We start from the raw sequence: 23,121 nt of genomic DNA on the forward strand, positions 1-23,121 counted from the left end.
AATAGCAGAGAGGATGGGATGGGGACAGGATAGACTAAAGGGAGGCAAAATGGAATAGGGAGAGAGAGTGAGGGGGAGAGAGAGGTGGGGAGAGGGGGGGAAGGTGAGAGAGGGAGAGAGAGAGGGGGAGAAGGAGAGGGGGACAGAGAGGGGGGGGAGAGAGAGAGAGGGGAGAGAGAGAGGGGGGAGAGAGAGAGGGGGAGATAGAGAGAGGGGGAGATAGAGAGGGGGAGAGAGAGAAAGAGGGGGGGGAGAGTGGGCTGAAAGAGAGGGGTGAAAGAGAAGAGAGGGGGGAGAGAGGGGGGGAGAGAGGGGGGGAGAGAGAGAAGGGGAGAGAAAGTCCACATCTGCACATTCATGTACCTTTCTAAAAGCTTCTTACACACTATTGCACTGGCTTCCACCACCACAATAAATGAATATTTACTAACATCTGAAGAATGACATTGGTGAGGAAAGGGATGTAGAGTACATTTATAGTAAACTATAAAGGAACATAAGAACCAACCTTAAATGGTGCTATAGAAATGTGAAATTATTTTCTATGGTTTTATAGCTAAAATGACATTGGAGAAATATAAATGGCAGAGAATATTTTCTTAATACTTAAACAAGTATTTTCTGTTTGTCCACACAGAAGAAAACACAGAAAAAGACCCAGAATTAGTGGAGAGTCTAAGAGTGAATGGGGATACAATTAAATTAGTGTTGGCTAAACAAAAAAAAGAGTACTGGAGAAAGTATAGCAACTGAAGTGCTGCAGGTCCCCAAGACTTCAGCATAGCATTTTGAAAGAGTCGGCAATGCAGATTGTGGATACATGCTTGTCCAAAATTCCTCACATTCCATCCTCCAGAGAGGAACTCAGAGTGGTTTAATGTTCAAACACGGACTGCATTCCTTGGGAACGGATTGAGAAAAACATGATAAATGAACTGTGTAGAAAGGAAGGGACACAGAAATGCTGGAGAAACTCAGCGGGTGCAGCAGCATCTATGGAGCGAAGGAAATGTGTAGAAAGGAACTCTGGATGCAGGTTTATATCGAAGATAGACACAAAGTGCTGGAGTAACTTTGCGGGTCAGACGCCAACACCGAAGAAAAAGGACGGATGACATTTCGGGTTGGGACCTTTCTACAGACACTTCAAAGTCTGAAAAAGTGACCTGGCCCAAAACGTCACCCATCCTTTTTCTTCAGTGATGATGCTGCCTGACCTGCTGGGTTACTTTAGCACTATTTGTCCATCATGATAAAAAGAACTAGTGGACAAAGGAGACATATGTTTACACAGCAAGTTGTGATCTGGGGCCCTATTTGAAGGGAGGGTGGATGCAATTTCAACAGGAACTCGTGGCTCTGTGAAAGACATTACACTAATGCAGAAGACTCTGGGCACAAATCTTCCAGCTGTGTTAAGGCACAAGGCACAGGATTGCAGTTATTCATTGGGTCTTTTATAAAATGCAATTGTAGAACATTGCAAATAATGTGTTAAAGATTGGAATTGTCTCTTTCTAACCTACTGTAATTATTCATGTTCTTGGATTTGGACTTCTGAAATGCTAGAGTATTTAAAAGGTATTCGGGTGGGTGCTTGGAATGGAATGTGGGAGAGGCACACAAACATTATGCAGGGAAACGAGATAAGAATAAGTTAGCTTCATGGATGGAATGGGCAAATTAGCCAAAGGACCCGTTTCTGAGCTGTGCAAGTCAAGAGAGTTGAACTCTCATATGTCCAGGGAACGGAACAATGACTCGCTGCAGGTTTACAGGCACATTAATCACATTAATGCAACAACATAACAAATAAATATACAATAATGAATAGAGTCATACAGTCGTGCAGCACGGAAACCTACCCTTCAGCCCAACTCATACCTGCCGATCAAGATGTCCCATTTAAGCTTGTTTCATTAACCCATGTTTGGCCTATATTCCTCTAAACGTTTCCGATGCATGCATGTGTCCATGTAACTCTTAAATGTTATTAGTACAGCGCCGACTTCAACTACCTCCTCTAGCAGCTCATTCCATAAACTCACCACCCTCCAATTGAAAATGATGCTCCCCAGGTTCCGATTAAATGCTGCTTCTCTCACCTTAATCCTATGTCTTCTTGATTCCTCTAACCTGGGTAAAAGGCTCTGTGCATTCACCCTATCTATTCTCCTCGTTATTTTAAACACCACTATTAGGTCATCCCTCAGTCTCCTGCATTCCAAAGAATAAAATCCAAGCCTGCCCAACCTCTCCCTTTAGCTCAGGCCCTCGAATCCTGGTAACATCTTCATGAATCTTCACTGCACTCTTTCCAGTTTAATAACATCTTTCTTACAGAACTGAACATAGTACTGCAAAGGTGGCTTCACCAATATCTTGTGCAATTGTAAGTTCTATACTCAAATACCCTGACTGATGAAGGTCAGTGTATCAAAAGCCTTATTTGTCACCCTATTGTCCCTTTCAGGAAATTATGTTCCTCTACTACTAGATCCCTCTGCTCTACAAACTCCCCAGGGCCCTACTTTTCACTGTGAAGGCACTGCCCAGTTTTGAGTTCCCAAATATGGCACCTCACACCTAACTCCAAGAGCCATTTCTCAGCCCACTTGTCCAGCTGATCAAGATCCTACTGTAATGTTTGATAGCCATCTTCATCGTCTATGATACCACCTACTTTATTGTAAACTGCAAACTTACTCATCAAGCCTTGTACATTCGCATCCAAATCATTAATATAAACCAGTAACCGCAACGGGCCCAGGCGATCTCTAGTCCGCCTCTAGTCCGAAAAACACCCTTCCTCCACCCTCTGCTTCCATGAATACTACAACAAATTATCAGTAATATGAGGTAATCAGACAACAATAGTCCAAACAAAAATATGTAGTGCAACCTGACAAAGTCCATGGTAGATTGTTGCTGAGATAGGGTTGTGACTCTGTCATTTAACCAGAGTTAGAGTTTTATGGCTCTACATCATTCAAGAGGAGTTCCTACTCCCCTTGAGTGAATGCATGAACTGCCTTCCTCTCCTCCCCAGTCTTTGAATGCTCCTTGATAAGTATCATCAGCTAAATCTTACATATGTTCAAATAACTGTGATAAATGTTGTTGCATTGATGCAACTTCAGCACATCTTACCTTCATTGGTGAAGCAACAAGCTGCAGTACAATTGGAACCTGACTTTCAAGGTGAAGAAATTAAACCCTGTAGAGCAGGGATCACAGTTTATTGATAAAGTAGTGAGAGATAATATAATGAGGAGCCTTACCTTGCAAGCCTTCATCTTAATATACATTTATTGTGAAGTTAGCAATGTAACTGAGGTATGTAACTGAGGTCCTGTGTTTGTGATGAAGGAGTCCTCCGTGTAATGGATTTTCTACTTTGATACAAAACAGCACTTGCCACATATTGAAGACCACCTTGTGGAGAAAGAGTGAGTCTCATGAAGCATAGCCTACCTTTGTGGTGAAGGAACCAGCCCCCAAAAAATGGTTGAAAATCTGATCTTTTAGCAGGTTCTGCCCATCAATTCCATTTGTCCAGAGAAAATGTGGCATTTCATTCTTCAATAGTCGAGACTGCAACATAAAATTAAATGTACAGACATTTCAATATAACGAGTACAAATGTAAATGGCTAACACAATTTCTTTGTAGTATGCGGCACATATTACACTAATGACTAATGGAATAGATGACAGATGATCATAAATGACATTGAAAATGATCACAAATAAAACAATGGTTCTCCCTTCTGCTGTCTCTTTCTACTTGGTCATAAAATTTTGCAATTCAGAAACGGGCCATCTAGCCCATTAGGTCTGCAAATTTATCCGCAATTATTTATAGTTCCTTTTCTTTCTAACTATTCTTTGTTTTTTTAAAGAATTAAAGGATTTTTAGCAACCTTTTCCTAATTCCAACTAGTAAAATGTTGTCTTTTATCCCTCCAGTTTAATTAAGTATAACCAAAGATTATCCTTTTCACCTGTCCTGTTATATTTTAATCTTCTTTATTCTCATGGAAAAGAAGCCACCTTGAAGTTCTTCGTTACTGAAACTTCTCAATTTTGTGATTAAATCCTATTCTGACCATGGTCACATCTAGATGAATCTTCATTGCAACCTTTCTGCATTTGATATCCTTTCACACAGAACATGAAACTTAGTTTATTTGTTTTTTACCTCCTTATACACAATTTTGATTTCCCAAGCTCTATCCCGCCTTCTCCTTCAATATTACTCCCAAAACTACTGTGGCACAGAACTGCCAGCACAAAACGTTTCACCAAGTTAACTTGCAACCTAAAACCAAGCTAGAATTGTGTATTTAGTCATTTATCTGAAGTTCCATCTTGCAGTCTGAGCCATTCCAAGATGGATACCTTACCTGATACATTGCATGCTTTTGGTAGTTCCCTCCAATCTAAGAAACATTGTTGTATAGGATTTTCTTTTGGATTTATATGCATGCTGTTATTAAAACTGCGTTAAATGATGCAGCCACTTCGAAATTGACCATTATATTGTCAGGCTTTATCCAGATGCTTCCATTCATCAAAAAAATATTATTGGCAGTAAACTTTAATAGATTAATAACTGTACAACACTAACCACAATGTCATGGATGCTATCTGGATCATCAGAGAGGTCTTTCTCATCACCCGCTTTGTCTGCATTGTAAAAGAAAACATCACAGCTTAAGGTCAATCACATTTAAACTCTAGGGTTTTGAACAAATCAATTAATGAGATGTAGGAAGAAACTGCAGATGCTGGTTTAAACTGAAGATAGACACAAAAAGCTGGAGTAACTCAGCGGGACAGGCAGCATCTCTGGAGGGAAGGAATGGGTGACGAGACCCTTCGTCAGACGTTCTGATGTAGAGTTACAGGAATATATTTACTAAAATGGGATTCGGGTGCACAGTTTAATATCGCTGTAAGCTCCTCTTTTATCCTGTTTTGTAGATTTTCCTATAATTATCATGATTCCCAGATCTTGGGGACAAACCTCTGGGTTCCCTGACCAAATGCAAACCTCCCAGCTATCTGTGCACCCCTACAAGGGACATTATACTCAAAATGCATATAGGATATTGGATATGTGAAGCTTCGTGGTTTTGCATTGTGTTTACATCATGTTGTCTGCTAATGTGTTAATCATGCTGTGCCTACAAAAAAACTATTTATGACACTTCACATAGTAACTGGGTTGCATGTTAATGAATCAAGTGTGAAATACTCACATGGTAATTGCATGAGTTGGTGCATAGAGCTTCTTGTTAATGCCATTTACTTACAGAATGCTGTGTGAAAGCCCAAGATAGACACAAAGTGCTAGAGTAACTCAGCGGGTCAGGCAGCATCTCCGGAGAAAATGAATGGGTGACATTTCGGGTCGGAGCTTATAAATACTGTACTTATAAATACTGTACCAAGCGCGGACTCAGCGACCATTTCGCTGAACATTTGCACTCAGAGCTTTCCTCCAGAGATGCTCAAGGAACAAAGGAAATATACTAACATTTGTATCAATATAAATTGCTGAACCTACACGCACATACACATCTAGTTTAGGATTAAAAAACTGCCTACCGTCAGAATCACACCCATCAGAATCACCAATTCCATCATCTAGATCATTTTCCACATACGTTATCTTCTCCCTTTTCTGAGGGCTTTTTGGTGGTTTTGACGTCTTCTTCTCCAACCAGCCTCTGTGGCGTAGACACTGTCTGATTATTGGATATGGTCCAAAGACGGTAAATATCTTTTTTAGCTGAGGAATAAGGACGTTGGTCAATTATTTATTATTTAGTAAAATTACTTTCAACATTTTTGCCGTACAATAGAAAACAACAAACTAAACTCGAAGTCTCAACTATAACTTTGCCATCACAGATGATATTGAGAATCTTCCTGCTCCCTTCCCATCACAAGGCTCTATCTGCCCATTGTTTTTTTCATCATGTTTCCTTATCACCCACCACCCTGTCTCTTAACCCCTCCTCCCATCCCCCACCCATTCCACCATACCTCACTTTGTTCCACCTATTTCTACCAGCCCCTGTCTCATCATGTTGTGACTCCCAAAACCAATCAAGGAAAATGACAAAGTTGAAACAAGGAGCTGCATATGTTGGTTAACAGAAAAAGACACAAGAGTGCCGGAGTAACTCAGCGGGTCAGGCAACATCTCTGGAAAACATGGATAGGTAATGTTTCGGGTCGGGACCATTTTTCAGACTGATTGTAGGTGTGGGGGTGAGCGGGGGAGAAAGCTGGAGGAGAGGAGGGTCAGGACAAAGCCTGGCACATAATATGTAGGAAAGAACTGCAGATGTGGTTCATACTGAAAATAGACACAAAGTGCTAGAGTAACTCAGCGGGTCAGGCAGCATCTCCGGAGAAAATGAATGGGTGACATTTCGGGTCGGAACTTATAAATACTGTACTTATAAATACTGTACCAAGCGCGGACTCAGCGACCATTTCGCTGAACATTTGCACTCAGAGCTTTCCTCCAGAGATGCTGCCTGACCCGCTGAGTTACTCCAGCACGTTGTGTCTATCTGGCACATAATAGGTTGATACAGGTGAAGGGGGTTGGGGGGGGGGGGGGGGGGGGGGCTTGGAGGAAAAAATGAGAGGAGGAGGTTTATGTGGTTACCTAAAATTGGGGTATTCAATGTTCATACAATTGGGTTGTAGGCTGCCAAGCAGAATATAAGGTGTTCCTCCAGTTTGTGTGTGGCCTTACTCTGACAATGGAGGAGCCAGGACAGAAAGGTCAATGTGAGAATGGGAAGAGGACCGGTTAGCAACTGGGGTGGGGTCGTTGAGTCTGCGCTTGGTCTCGCCGATATACAATATTAAATTACAATATTAACCAAAGTTTAAAATTCACATTGCTCTGCATGGCTGGATTTCACCAATGACATTCCCATAATTGTAATAGTGTTGAAATGATGGGATTCTGTATTCCAGAAATTCAATCATGCATTTCTTTGGTTGGCTTCATGAGCTTTAAAGAAGAAGGGTCTCGGCCCGAAACATCATCTATTCCTTCGCTCCATAGATGCTGCTTCACCCTCTGAGTTTCTCCAGCAATTTTGTCTACCTTAGATGCTTTAGAAAGTCATTTCTAATAGATAATATGGAATATCAACTACACAGACACATTTTCAGCAAACCACAAAATGCACTAATATAAAAATATGAGTTCAGTTGACCTTGAAGCAGAGTGATGCTTATGATAGTGCAGGAGAAGAACCAATTTGGGACTTAACTATAGTGTTGCATATATTCTGCAGCTGTTTGTTCTGAGACAGGAAGCTGCAAGATAGATTCAAACCAAAGAGTATATTTTTCAGGCAGAAATAGATAGATTCTTGATTAGTACAGGTGTCAGAGGTTATGGAGAGAAGGCAGGAGAATGGGATTAGGACGGAGAGATAGATCAGCCGTTATTGAATGGCAGAGTAGACTTGATTGGCCGAATGGCCTTATTCTACTATTCCTTCTGACCTTATGAATACACCTTTAAACCTATCTGGCTAGTATTGTCATGGTTAGCCTTATGTGAAAAGAGCATGTAAGAGATAATGTAAGTTTATCACGTCTTCATGTGAAGTAAGTTTATCTACAGCATGTTCAGAAGGTACAATTAATGGAAGACTATCTCATTTGAGGAGATAAATACATCACTTCAACCCAGGCTCACATTGAAAATAGATTATGTACAGTTTTTTTACCATCTTAGAATTGCAACAAAATAAAAACTGAAACTCCACTGTTGGTGTGCACCTGAAACCATGTGTGTTTCAAATCCTCTGACTCCAGCCCTTTACTTTAGGGTAAAGAATGCTCTACTCGGAACAAAAAGCAGCTTTAAATGTTTGATAAACATTTTCACCTTAATTGCTTTCTCCACGAGGAGTTTGCAGTTTCTCAGTCGGTCGGACTTTATCTCTGGTGCAATTGCTTGAGACCTGTGGAATTTTATATCCTTTATAACCCATGACTCTGTGGAATTAAAGAAATATACTTCTAAGACACATTTGCTTCCAATTGTGCCAGCAAATTGTTTGAATTAAAGTCAGTTATACATTCCTCTATGAATGAATAATCATAAATAATTTCTACATGTACTTCAAAATATTTGTCAATTTATAACCTCAGCTACATTATGCTGTTTTTAGCCACACTTTATACTATCTTTGTGAGATATATTAAAACATTGAATTGTGAAAGCTATTTGCAAGCGTAACTGCAAGATTATAAAATCTATACTATTACTAAAACTCTTGACCACTTCCAGTTTGCGTTGTTTTTAAATTTGCGCAAAAATGGTACCATATATCGCTAGGATTTTTTTGCCACCTTACTCACCATTCTCTGCTCCAGGGCACCAAGTTTTGTTCCGATCGGTGGCAGATTACTAAAGTTATGAAGGTTTTAAAAATCGTAAGATCAGCAGATTGGTCTTCTCGCCTGTCACTCACCATGAAGGTAACGCCCCTTCCGGCACCCTCTGGAGAATAAAACCCCCGAGGCGGGGCCGAGTCAGTGAGCCTGTCCAGGAGCCGCCCTTCCAGGATCCACTCGCCAAGGAGCCGCCCTCCCAGAAGCCGCTAAGAATAAAGCTGAAGCAGCGGAGTGTGGGCTGTGTTCCGCGGGCGGGGGCTGTGAGCGGGACAGGCGCTGGGGACGGGAGCAGCTGAATGAGTCCGGAGCTGTCTCCTTGAGCCAGGAGTACAGTCGGAGCCGGGATCCGGTGAGCCCACACCCCCCCCCCCCCTCCTCCCTACCCCCTCCCCCACACCCCCCCCCCCCACCAGCCCCCGACAGGCCCCACCCGAAGCCGTCCCACTCCCCCGGCTGCAGGACGCTTCCCGCCTGGTGGTGCAGCTGGTAGAGCTGCCTCACAGCACCACATATCAGGGTTCGATCATGACCTTGGGTGCTGCCTGTGTGGAGTTTGCATGTTTTCCCTGTGTCCACATGGGTTTCCTCCGGGTGCTGTGGCTTCTTCCCACATCCCAAAGACATCTGGGTTTGTAGGTTAATTGGCCTACATTTGGTATATAGGGAGTAGATGTAAAAGTACGCTAAAATGGAACTCATGCAAATTTACTGAAATAATTTCTTATCTCTGTGCTTAATTGGCAGTCCCTTATCCTGATACACTGTTTTGGTCACGTGGAAACCTTGACTTTAAAGATCATGCATATCCAAGGAACAATATTTTAGCCCACGCTCAAAACAACATCTGCAATTTAACTGCACAGACACTTCACCTATGCTTCCAAATAAGGAAGAAGTGGGGCACGATGCGCAAATGAGATTTGTGGTTAATAATACTGTTAAGGATAATAAATTTATAAGACAAAGCTGAACTAGTGTGAATGGTATTGCCAATATATCGATATAAAATATGTGTAATGTGAGAATATTGGTGCAAACGATGAGAGTGAAATGTGCAGAGTGCATGAATGCATGTGGCCAATGTGGGAACACAAGTGCTGAGTACGAGAAGGAAAACAAACGATTGTTGTCAGCTACATAAGTAACATGAATTACTTCTGAAGAAACATCATTGACTTAAAATTTTAACTCTGTCTCTCCTTCCATTGATGCTGGTTATAGAGATTAAAACAGCATGGAAACAGGCCCTTTGGCCCAACTCACCCATGCTGACCAAGATGCTCAATTAAGCTAGTCCCAATTGCCCGTGTTTGACCCGTGGTCCTCGAGCCTTCCCTATCCACATACCTATCCAAATGTCTTTTGCTATTGTTATGCCTGAACCACTTCCTCTGGTAGCTCATACAGGCTACATCCTTGTGAATCTTTTCTGCGCTTTCTTTCAGCTTCATGTGTCTTAAGTGACCAAAACTGAACTCAAAACCCCAAATGCAGCCTGACGCATGTCTTGTACAACTGTAACAGAACATCCCAACGTCTATACTCAATTCCCTGACTGATGAAGGCCTATGTGTCAAAAGCCGTCTTTATCACTCTATTAACCCGTGACACAAATTTCAGGAAACTGTGCACCTGTACTAGATCTCTCCGCCCTACAATATTTCATGTGTGGCCTTTCCGATGTCTTGTACAACAGCCACATAACATCCCAACTTCAATACTCAATGCCCTTACTGGACAGCTTGCCAAAATTCATCTTCACCACCTTGTCTACCTGTGATGTCATTTTACAGGGAGCCATGCACCTGTACTCCTTGGTCCTCTGTTCAACACAATCCCCAAGGGCTTACTGTTCAATGTGAAAGTCCTACCCTGGTTTGATTTCCCAAAATATAACACCTTGCACTTATCAGAATTTAACTCCATTTGCCATTCCTCATCCCACTTACAGAGCTGATCAAATGCTGCCATTATTCTTGGTAATCTTTTTCACTTTCTATGACATTTGGGCGGTACGGTGGCATAGCGGTAGAGTTGCTGCCTTACAGCACCAGAGACCCGGGTTCGATCCTGTCTACAGGTGCTGTCTGTAAGGAGTTTGTACGTTCTCCCAGTTGATCGTGTGGGTTTTCTTCGGGATCTCCGGTTTCCTCCCACATTCCAAAGACATACATGTTTGGAGGTTAATTGGCTTTGGTAAAATTGTAAATTTCCCTAGAGTGTGAGGATCGCTGGACAGCGTGAACTCAGTCGGCCGAAGGGCCTATTTTAGCGCCGCACCTCTAAACGGAACTAAACTATTTGATTTATTTTTGTGTCATGTGCAAACTTAGTAAAACCATTCTCATCAAAATCATTCATATAGATGAGAGTCAACAATGGGCATAGCACTAATCACAGGTTTCCACTCTGAAAAAACAACCTACCACCGTCACCCTCTATTTCCTACCATCAAGCCAATTATGTATCCAATTTTCCATTTTCTATTTCTTCCTGGCTCATAGGCGATTCAACCTTTTAGAGCAGCTTACCGACCGACCGACCTACCTGTCCCTGCCCTTATTGACTTTCTTAGTTACTTCTGCCAAAAACTCAATCAAATTCATGAGATGCAATCTTCCTCGCACAAAGCTATGCTGTGTATCTCTTGCAATCCCATGTCTTCCTAAATGCATAATTTCTAAATTATCCCTCAGAATTCCATCCAGGAAGTTACTTACCACAGATATTAGGCTTACTGGTCCATTCTTCCCTTGTTTTTCTTTGCAACCCTTCTTAAATAAAGACATAATATTAACTACCTTGCAATCTTCTGGCCTCTCATCCCTGACTAACAATAATGCGTAAGTCAACCAGGGCTCCTGCAATTTCTTCTCCAGCTTCCCACAATGGTTGACTTGAGTATTTGCAACTTTGTCTGTTTTTATTTATACATAAGGGTATCTTGTGGAATTATTTACATAGTGTTCTCAATGGAATTATAAATGAGTGTGAGTAGTCCTCATTTACAATTGGAGTGATGGCGGTTTGTTGCATTTATTGTTCGATTAATACAACCTTGAGTGGCACCATTTGAATTATAAACACACTGCAAGATATTTATGATACAACTTTGAATATCATAAAGTCTATGCATTTAAGATACCTTGTTAGTGCAATATATATACAATGTAAATCTTAAAATTGCTAAGAATTAGATGCCCTGCAGATACCATAGTACAGCTGATAGACCTGTACATACAAATTTATTTTCTCACCTGGTGACTTGGTTATCTTTTTGGCTTCATAGTATTGGGATTTGAAATTGTGTTTCAATCTGATTCCTTCCATACTCTGAACTGATTCATTCTGTTTCTCAGAAACTGGGTCAACAAAAGAGAAAATCTAATTATACCATGGGTTCCTAATTCTATAAATTCTAAATCAGCTAGAGAGGAATAAAACATAATTCCTCTGACTTTTTAATCTGTAGTACTTACCGGCAGGAGATTTTTATTTATGTGGGTTGAGAGAGGTATATTATTTTGGCAGACATGTTTGAAACCTGTGCCGTGACCTAATCAGAATTTACTTTTTATTACTTACAGTGTGCATCCTTTTATATTTGGTGCAAGAATAATCACACTATTTTTGCTGTATACTGGTTCAATAACAAATGGCAACAGAATGGACAGAAAAGGTGAGGTGTGTCTGTTCGGACTGCCCACTAAATATTTACGTGTGGCCAGCACTAAACTACTTCCTTTATTTGTCCCTGTTCTCTATTTATAAAGAAAAATGAATAGATTTCAGAAACAAGGAACTGCAGATGCTGATTCATATCAAAGATAGACACAAAGTGCTGGAGTAACTCAGCGGGTCGGTCAGCACCTCTGGAGAAAAAGAATAGGAAATGGATCGGAGGAGTAGTAATAGATTGCAATTAGCAATTTCATTAAATCTGATTCAATTTAATTTGTCATTATGTCAACATGACCTCCATAGCGCTATCAGCAAACAAGAGACCATATAAACCCCAAAGCAGCCCATATCATAGCTGGTGATTTCAATCACGCAGACTTAAAATCAGTTCTCCCCAAGTTTGAACAACACATCAAATGTGCAACCAGGGGAGACAATACATTAGACAAGGCCTACTCAAACATCAAGAAGGGGTTTAGAGCCACACCACTACCACACTTAGGCCAGTCGGATCACCTATCCATTCACTTAGCACCAGCATACACCCCCCATCAGGAGAAAAGCTCAACCCACCACCAGGACTATTAAAACTTGGCCTGAAGGAGCTCCCTCACAGCTACAGGACTGCTTTGAAAGGACAAACTGGGACATTTTTGGAAATCAGGACTTGGAGGAGTACACATCCACGGTACTCTTTTACATCCAGAACTGTGTTGACAACATCACCGTCGACAAACTCATCCGGGTATACCCCCAACCAGAAGCCATGGATGACAAAAGAGGTCCAAACTCTCCTCAAGGACTGCAACATCGCCTTCAGGTCTGGCGACAGAGCCCTGTACAGCGCTGCTAGAGCCAACCTGAAGAAAGGCATCAGGGATGCCAATGCGGCCCACAAGAGGAAGATAGAGGACCACTTTAACAACGACAATCCACGGCGGGTGTGGCAGGGCATCCAGCATATCACCAACTACAAGCCCAGCAACAGCACGACGGCCACGCCTCACTGGCAGGTTTCATGATTGCTTTTTAAAAAAAATTTTTAATATAATTTATTTTTGTTAGAAGTACAATAATGTGGTACCAAAGTACCTAATACATATTGACATGTTACATTTCATGTACAACATCTTATTTTTAATTTAACAATAAAACAGGAGTAAGGAAGAAAGTAGAAAAAGAGAAATGATCATAGAGCTTGGTGCGTGAGATAGTAAGGTAGCCCGAAAGAATAGAGAAGTAAACAAAAAGGTACAGAAGAATGGAGAGAAGAAAGAGAGAGAAAAGAAGAAATAGAGAAAGAGAGCTTTTTTAGACGATGCAATTAAAATCTACACAGCTGTCACTGGTTGACAGAAGAAACTGCAGATGCTGGTTTATGAAAAAAGACAAAGTGCTACAGTAACTCAGCGAGTCAGCCAGTCTCTGCTAATCCACTGAGTTACTCCAGCACTCTGTGCCTTCATCAGCTGTCACTAGTGCTTATGGAAAGCTGTCATTATCACTGAAAATGTATAATGGGTTGATGGTAGAGTTAGCAAAATAATGCATAAACATTTCTCTCCCAAGAAAAAAGCAATGTTATATAAATATGGAGAGTGACAATACCTGCACTGCAACATAAGGTCATAAGGTGATGTGATGGGAGCAGAATTAGGCCATTCGGACCATCACATCAACTCCGCCATTCAATCATGGCTGATCACCTAACCCCATTCTCCTGCCCTTCTCCTCATAACCTTTGACACTAGTACTAATCAAGAATCTATCTATCTCTGCCTTAAAAATATCCATTGACTTGGCCTCCACAGCCTTCTGTGGCAAAGAATTCCACAGATTCACCACACTCTGACTAAAATAAAATCTAAAGCGATAATTCCACAATGCTTTACATCTTACCATTGCCCTTGGGACAACTGCCACCAGCCATTTTGTTCTCAATCCTGCAGGTATCTTTGCTCTGTTGTAAGAGTAACATAACAGTTAGTCACAGTAATTAACTAACAGCAATCAGATAGTATTAAAATGCATAATCTTGTGGCATTCAAAGTTTTGCCTTCAGCCAAAAAAGAACTAAGGCTCCTTAGATGTAATTATTGTTTTCCCCTAATAGATCTAACTACTTTAAAATTCCTGTTTCAATATATAAATACTTGGTAATGATTTTGTTGCAAACCTATTTAATATTTGTAGATTCAGTTTTCAATTCATTATTTCACCATTGATGAAATCAAATCTATCCTCATAATCGAACTCCACAACTTCAAGTAACTCACTTTCTCTACATCAGGATGGGCCAGGTTATCCCTAGGTCTTCGCTTAATTTTACTTTTAACACGACCTGACTTGCTGGGAAAGACACACAATGCTGGAGAAACTCAGCGGGTCTCTGAAGAGGGGCATGTTATGAACTTTGCATTTTACAATAGTTACTTTCCTTTGTTTACGTTCCCACTCTCTAACTGCCTGCATTCCATCGGTTTAAAGAACAATGGTGCATCCTAGCCCACAGCTAACAATGGCCAGTTTCCTTGACCATCGTAACTTTTTTTGCATAGCTTTCATTCATTTGTTCTATATTTCTCTATCACCATCTATTTACATCTCTCATTTCCCTTTCCCCTGACTCTCAGTCTGAAGGATCTCGACCTGAAACTTCACCTGGTCCTTTTCAGCTGCTTGACCCACCGCAGCTTTGCGTCTATCTTCGGTTTAAACCAGCATCTGCCGTTTCTTCCTACACAATGCTTCATGTTCTCTCTCTCTCTCTCTATAACACATGCTTCCATTAACACATTGACCAAATAACTTAATTAACAATTATGCTTCGAGAAACCTAGGCCTCAACATATTCCCTGTGTCCTATCCATATTGACATTACACTCCCTTGTCCTATTCATGGGCACTACACTCACTGACAATGGGTCTTTAACCTAAACATTAACTCTGCTTCTCTTCGCACAGATGTTGACTTTTTCTTTGTTTTTACTATAATTACATTCAAACATTTTATGATTTTGGCAGTAAATTATCTTGATTACCAACACTTAAACTCGAATAGTTTTAGTCCCTTTGTGGTATTTGTGTACATTTCTTCAGATTTGTCCAAGGTGCTTGCAGGGAATGTTTCCCAGATAATAACTTACTCATAAGTTTTCTAGGAATGTAACATTTTAAAAGATTTAAACATAATGTGCTGGAGTAACTCAGAGGGTCAGGCAGCATCTCTGGAGAAAATGGATAGGTGATGTTTCTGGTCGGAACCGAAGTACAGTGAAAAGCTGTTGTTGCGTTTTATCTAGTTGTAGTAGGGAGAGTGGGAGAAGAAACTGGATGTGAAGGAAAAAACAGGACAAATCGGGGCCGGCAACAGATGACCTCAGGCAAGGAGGTTTCCTGATAAGCTGACTGTTGGCTAAAGGCAGGTGTGAGCCCAGAAAGGATACATAATTGTGAATAGTGGAACTAGGGGATAAGGAGGAAATGAGGGACTTGGAGATGGGAGATGTTTATGAATTAGAGTAAATAAGCAGGGCGACAGTGGAGATGGTAGGAGAAATGAACATGTTCCAAACCAGGGCATCGGAGATGTCCTCATTCTTCAAAGAACGGGGGTTCCCCTCTTCGACTATAGATGAGGCTCTCACCAGGGTCTCTTCCATATCCCGAAGCTCAGCTCTCACTCCCCACCCCCCCCACTCGTAACAAGGGCAGAGTCTCCCTTGTCCTCACCTTCCACCCTACCAGCCGTCACATACAACAGATAATCCTCCAACATTTTCGCTACCTCCAACAGGATCCATTGGCCACATCTTCCCATCTCCTCCCCTTTCGGCTTTCGGCAGAGACCGCTCCCTCCGTAACTCCCTGGTCAATTCGTCCCTTCCCACCCAAACCACCCCCTCCCCTGGTATTTTCCCTTATCTATTGCAACTGCTGCTCTAGGTGTCAACTGCTCTACATCGGTGAGAACAAGCGCAGGCTTGGTGATCGCTTCGCCCAACACCTCCGCACAGTCAGCATTAACCAACCTGATCTCCCGGTGGCTCAGCACTTCAACTCCCCCTCTCATTCCGAATCCGACCTTTCTGGCCTGGGCCTCCTCCATGGCCAGAGTGAGTCCCACTGCAAATTGGAGGAGCAGCACCTCATATTTTGCTTGGGTAGTTTACACCCCAGCGGTATGAATATTGACTTCTCCAATTTCAGGTAGTCCTTGCTTTCACCCTCCTTCTCCTCCCCTTCCCAGCTCTCCCACAGCCCACTGTGTCCGCCTCTTCCTTTCTTCTTCCCGCTCCCCCCCTCCCCACCCCCACATCAGTCTGAAGAAGGGTCTCGACCTGAAACGTCACCTATTCCTTCGCCCCATATATGCTGCCTCACCCGCTGAGTTTCTCTGTCATTTTTGTCTACCATGTATTAAGGTGAGGGAGGGGCACAGGAAAGCGAGAGGGGATGGGGATATAATTCAACTGGTTGAGACCTTGTCTCTGTTTCCATCTCGGGTGTCATCCCTCATTGTTCCACATTAACTTTCTGCCTGAAGATCGTCTAGCGAAGTCAATGGATGAACGAGTGTAAAAGGTGAACAGACTGCAACACACGTTTATAATGGCAGGAGAGAAAAGCGTGTGATTCAGGCAGAGGTTGTTAATAATCCTCTTGCTTCAAGGTCAGGAGATCTGAGTCCTGAGTTCTACATTAGGACCTGAGCACATTATCAAAAACAATGTTTCTGTGTGTTAGACAAGGAATTGTTGCATTTTCTGTGGCACTGACCTCAAGATTAAAGCCTCCCTCTGCCAGTTCCAATGTGTTAACTAGGCACAATGATGCCATGGCACTGTTTGAAGAATAAAGAGTTCCATAAGTACATTCTGTTTTGTTCCTCGCGACTCAGTTAGCTTCAGTTAGGGTAGGGCTGGCCTGATTGGGATAGTACTACTTAAGCAAGTTAGAAGGGATTATCACGTTGACTGAGATAGTTAAATACACCAACAATTGTATAAATGATTTATAATTAATAACATATCTGGGTAAATTAAGTAATAATTTACACAGAGTAGGGAAATCAAGAACCAGAGGACAAAGGTATAAGTTGGGAAGGGAAAGATTTTATAGGAACCTGTGGGGCAATTTTTTCACAGAGGGTGGTATGCGTATGGAATGAGCTGCAGGTGGCGGTGGATGAGACAGTTACTATAGCACAGTTAAAAGACATTTTAACTCCTGATCCAAAATCACTGAAAATGGAGGCAAAGCACTCAGGATGGCAAGGAGACCATCTAATCCTCTCAATTAGGAATATATGGGTGCCCAGCAAATTTTTTTTAAGAAGCTCAGTATCTTCCATATCACCCACCCGGCAGCTATCTAATTGAATTTATCTCCTTTCCTCAAGGTCGTTATGTTTCTGTTATCTCTCGGATCCGCTTGCATGCTCTTCTCTTTCAAGATGTGGGAAATGAGGGTCATTTGCTGACTTATTTGTTGCATCGTATGAACGCCCCTTCTGCTCTTTACTGAGACTCATTGTGCGAGAGGAAGAGAATATTGTGATTTGTCATCCAGAAGTAAAATATACTCTGAGTCACACTAGTTTCAGGAGGCTGAGATGAGGGAAGTGAATAACCAGCCTCTTATGACCATGTTTGGCTCGAGGTTAAGGTCCAGTTTGCCTGTGGTTTGCTGATGTGCTGCAGCATTTGTTGTAATGAATTTGAATGTAAGCAAATTGTTCACAGCTCTGGTTAAGTGCTAAAAAAAAGCACAGTAACAAAGTGAAAATACGACAAAAATTACATGGAAAGAAATGGACACAGTTAGCAATCTAAATACCTGTAGCAGCATGTAAGTAAGTTAAAATTAAGCACACCCCTTCTCAGTAAGTAAGCTTATAATAGACCTTCAAAATTTCCAGTCATACTCAACACAGTTTTGGGATAAATTACTACTTATCGGAGCCATCGTGTTCTCCCATCACTTTTTGTGTAGGAAGGAACTGCAGATGCTGGTTTAAACCAAAGATAGACACAAAATGCTGGAGTGATTCAGCAGGATAGGCAGCATCTCTGGAGATAAGGAATGGGTGATGTTTTGTGTCAAGTCCCTTCTTCAGACTGAAAGTCCCGGGAAAGGGAAACGAGAGATATAGATAGACGATAATGTAGATCATTGTCTTTATCTCTCGTTTCCCTTTCCCGTCACTTTCAGTCTGAGGGGTCTCGACCCGAAACTCCTTCTCTCCAGAGATGCTGCCTGTCCTACTGAGTTACTCCTGCATTTTGTGTCTATCTCCCTTCACTTCTTCCTCATTTAAAAACCCGGCCTCACAATAATTATTCCCCTGCTCTCTTTCCATCTTGCTTCTACTACCCTAAACGTCAAGACATGGGCACTGAATTTATGTCAATTTAAGTACTATTCAAACCAAATTAACCAAAGTCCTATAAAGCTGCATCATGACTTCCACGACTCTTATACTCAATGCCGCAGATGCATTCTTTATCACTCTATCTACTCATGTTGACATTTTCAATGAGTTATGGAGAGACCCCCCCAGTGCTGTTAAAGGTCTTACAATTAATTGTATAATTTTGTCTTGCATTTGACCTTCCAAAGTGCATCATCTCACACTTGCTCAGGTTAATCTCCACCTGCCATTTTTCTGCCCATTTCTGTAGCTGATCTATATCCTTCTGTATACTTTGACTGCCTTCCTCACAGTCAGTGACCCCAACAATTTTGGTGTCATCTGCAAACTAACTAACCAACCCATCTACGTTTATGCTTAAGTTATACATATATATATATCACCTGACTCCAAGCACAAATTCCCTCCTTTATCCTTGAGTGGTCACCCTTTATCCACATGCTCTAGAGATGCTGCCTGACCCGCTGAGTTACTCCACCACTTTGTATCCGCATTTAAACGTCAGTTTCAAATCTTCTCAATCAAGGAAGCCAGCTTAATTTATTTTATACACCAGGTCCAAACGTTGTGTATGTTTGGAAGGGAATCTTCCCTCTGGGATTTAGTGCCATCAGAGAATTGTGATTAACCTCCAACAGCTTTTTGTTGCCCGTATTAAATATATATTGTTCCTTTTATGAGGTGTTGATACAGGATTTAATTGTTAAACCTTCCTGGCTGTGATCCTGGGATGGGATGGAGCAGGTTTGAAAACACTGGACTGAAAACATTGGTGATACCATAATGCTAGTGGATAAACATGGATATGTGCCTGTTAATAACAGGCCTCCTTCATTTACTTTGCGATTTTATACTGTTAAAAAGGTGTTGATAACATCCACTAACCCAGCAGCAAAACCCCTATTTATTTGAGATATCCACTGGCCTTTTGGTCGTGCTTTTAGTGTTGTATAGCATCCAAGATTATTTGCAGGAACATTATCTAACAAAATGTTTGACACCGAGACACACAATGAAACATTAGGATATGTTGCCAAAAGCTGGTCAACAATAACATTAAAGAACATTAAGGCAATAAAGAAAAATGTGACATCGGGAGAGGGCATTTCAAAATTTCAGGCCGCGGCAGCTCAGGCTATGACAATTAAAACCAGGCATGTGCTAGAGGCAGAGTGGAGGGGGCAGGGAATGGAGAGGACACAACTAAGTATCAGTTTCAATTATTGCCATTGATAGAAGATTCTTTAGGTTAAAAACAGAATGACATGCAATATCGGTCCAATAAGCAAACTCAATTGACTACACTGCGTCGGTCACCAAGGGCTACTGGATCTCCCAGTTGCTAACCATTTTAACTTCTCTTCCCTTTCTCATTCTGACCTTTCTGTCCTGCCCTCCTCCATTGCCAGATTGGAGGAACAAGACCTCATATTCCGCTTTTGTAGCTTACAACTCAGTGGTATAAACATAAACCAATTTTAGGCAATTACATAAACCTCCCCTTTTCTTTTCTTCCTCCCCCCACCTCCCTCCCTGCCCAGTGCCCCATTTTCTGCACCTATTTCTCCACTCCCCTTCCCCTCCCTCTCCACCTGCATTCCTTTCTCTAGCTTCTAGGATAGTGTGGATGTGGAAAGGATGTTTCCACTCGTGGGAGAGTCTAGGACTAGAGGTCATAGCCTCAGAATTAAAGGACGTTCTTTTTGGGAGGAGATGAGGATGAATTTCTTTAGTCAGAGTGTGGTGAATCTGTGGAATTCTTTGCCACAGAAGGATGTGGAGGCCAAGTCAGTTGATATATTTAAGGTAGAGATTGATAGATTCTTGATTAGGACGGGTGTCATAGGTTATGAGGAGAAAGCAGGAGAATGTGATTAGGAGGGAGACATAAATCAGCCATGATTGAATGGCAGAGTAGACTTCATGGGCCTAATTCTACTCCTATCACATGATCTTATGACCTTCACAATTTTCAACTCATTAATCGTTTTGTCCCATCCCCTTTGTCTTTTCATCCCTCGCCTTTTCATGCCCCGACCCAAAATCTCACCCATCGATGTTCTCCACAGATGCTGCCTGACCCATTGAATTACTCCAGACGTTTGTGTCTTTTTTTTCCAATTTAAGAAATTCAAGAAACTTAAAGGAGTCTCCCAGTACCCAGCGGTGACTGTCATTCCTGGTTTAATGTCTCTTTTTATTCTAAGAACATTCTAAAAATTGTCAGCATACACAGTTTCCAAAACGAGTCTCACATTTTAGATTTTTGAAAGATTTGCTTCTGTGTGTCTGGTGGTGGTGTCCAAAATGGCTGCAGCATTTCATTTTATCTCCTCACTGGCATACTAAGTAAAAATATAAAAAGATTTACGTTTTTAGAATTATAAAACAATTTCAGAGATAAAGCTTAATTTTTATTTAAAGATAACAATCAATAAAATAATTTCATGACTGTCAACCTCTTAGTTTTTCTTTTGGCTTAATAAAAAAACAATTTAAACTCATCCTGAAATATTATGGGAGAATTGAAACAACATTAAAACCTGAAAACGAAGCACAAAACTGGTTCACTCAGAATGACAAGGTGGACGTTGAGAATCTGGAATCGGGGTCAACATCTAAAAATGCATGTCATCCTTTTATGACTGAGACAAGGCAATTTATTTTCCCCTCAGAGGTTTACAAATCTTTGGAATACCTTTCCACAAAGTGTGGTGAAAGCAGAGTCCTGGCATATCTTTTTTAAGATAAGTAGATAGATTCATGATAAGCAAGGAGGTAAAATGTTATTGAATGTAGGTAGACAGATTGTGATTACAATCAATTCAGTAGATGTGGCTGCAGATTTAAATTTTAAGAGGTCAGAATGTGTGCATGTGTACTGCTGCATGCAGCTTGCAAAATGTCACCTCTCACTGACACCATGTGTTAATTATCTTATTGAATGGTGGAGCAGAATCAAGGGGCCATCTGGATTAAACCTGCTTCCTAATTCATTTCATCCCTCGCTTTACCCAGAGGTATTGATGTTTGTTTAACACCTTGATCTATCTGATATCCTTATTTTCTTTTTGTTTTAAGTATTTCATACTGGTTGGCCAGTTTGAAATGATGACTGCCTTGACTAAAGGAGAATTCCCTCCCAGCCTTGATAAACGTCTGTTCCCGAAAAGTTTCACCCCTCCTGAAAGGAATGAGGAAAGAAAATACCAATGTCAATGAAAAGGAGGAAATTTTACCTGTGGTTGGAAATTAGCCAGAAAATTTACTCAGCACGCAACCTGTTCAGACTTGATAGAAGATAAGCTCTTCAAACACTGACTCCAATAGATCCTCGTGAAGTTTCATCCTGAACGCTGATTCCAGGGGGTTTGTCTGCAGTTACTGTTCAACTAACAAAGGATTGAATGTATCAGTTTTGCTGCCTACAGTATTCTTGTGTGCTATCTTGTTACATAATTTCCTATCCTGTTTCATTCTATATAACACATGTAAACGTGCCTCCTTTCCAAAGTAAAAGGCATCGGCGGGTATGGGGAGGGAGTGAAATTTTGGAACTGAGATGGAGAATTAGCCATGATCATGTCGATTAGTGGTAGACAAAAATGCTGGAGAACCTCACCGGGTGAGGCAACATCTATGGAGCGAAGGAATAGGTGACGTTTTGGGTCGAGACCCTTCTTCAGACTGATGTGGAGGTGGGGGAGGGGTGGGAAGAAGAAAGGAAGAGGCGGAGACAGTAAGCTGTGGGAGAACTGGAAAGGGGAGGGGAAGGAGGGAGAAAGCAAGGACTACCTGAAATTGGAGGTCAATGTTCATACCGCTGGGGTGTAAACTGCCCAAATCGTAAACATATCGATTAGTAGAGTAGCTTGAAGAGCCAAGTAATTTAGTTTAGTTTAGTTTATTGTCATGTGTACCGAGGTACAACTAAACGCGTTTGTTGTGTGCTAACCAGTCACGGCCTGTTTTTTTCATGTTCTTTTTGGGATTGCCGCGATCTCCACAATTTAACCTGAGTTTTGGGCCATTGTTGACTTTCCATTATCTCTCTGTTCTTAATTTTCCTTTTGCTTATTCCATGTTTTTATCATACAATATAGAACATAATAGCACAGGAACAGGCCCTTCGGCCCATTAGGTCTGTGCTGACCATGGATACAAATACAACTAAACATCATCTACCTCCGCATGATCTATATCCCTCCAATATCCTACCTGTTCATGTGCCTGCTTAAATGCCTCTTCCATGCCATTATTATGGAAGGCTATGCAAACGAGACACTCACCACACTGTAAAAAAAAAACTTGCTCTCCACATCTCATTCAAATTGTTCTCTTTTCACCTTAAAGCACTCTAGTCTTTGACATTTCCACCCTGGGAAAATTACATTATCTATGCGTCTAATAATTAGATAAACTTCTGTCAAGTCTTACCTTAGCCTCTAATGGTGTAGAGAAAACAAAGTTGCCCAATCTCCCTTTTAGCTAATTCTCTCTAATTCAGGCACCCTCACTTCCTCTCCCACTCCACATCCTTCCTGTAATTGCATGGCCAGAACT

General features: G+C 41.5%; 1 protein-coding gene across 3 annotated transcripts in view; it reads right to left on the reverse strand.

Annotated features, from left to right (window-relative positions):
* LOC129704795 (tubulin tyrosine ligase 3-like) overlaps positions 1-23,121 on the reverse strand; it is a 74,898-nt gene that overhangs the window by 41,479 nt on the left and 10,298 nt on the right. For 2 of the 3 annotated variants that reach the window (XM_055648147.1, XM_055648146.1), the window contains exons 2-10: positions 21,798-21,950; positions 20,814-20,903; positions 16,905-16,968; positions 14,025-14,085; positions 11,702-11,806; positions 7,933-8,042; positions 5,613-5,796; positions 4,630-4,688; positions 3,475-3,594 (exon numbers count right to left, since the gene is read on the reverse strand). In XM_055648147.1, coding sequence (XP_055504122.1) covers positions 3,475-3,594; positions 4,630-4,688; positions 5,613-5,796; positions 7,933-8,042; positions 11,702-11,806; positions 14,025-14,085; positions 16,905-16,968; positions 20,814-20,878 — 768 coding nt within the window. In that variant the 5' untranslated portion in view covers positions 20,879-20,903; positions 21,798-21,950. The remainder of the gene's footprint in view (positions 1-3,474; positions 3,595-4,629; positions 4,689-5,612; positions 5,797-7,932; positions 8,043-11,701; positions 11,807-14,024; positions 14,086-16,904; positions 16,969-20,813; positions 20,904-21,797; positions 21,951-23,121) is intronic. The other variant, XM_055648148.1, reaches the window with a different exon arrangement.

Source organism: Leucoraja erinacea, chromosome 16 (genome assembly GCF_028641065.1).
Source record: "Leucoraja erinacea ecotype New England chromosome 16, Leri_hhj_1, whole genome shotgun sequence".
NCBI classification, from domain to species: Eukaryota; Metazoa; Chordata; class Chondrichthyes; order Rajiformes; family Rajidae; genus Leucoraja; species Leucoraja erinaceus.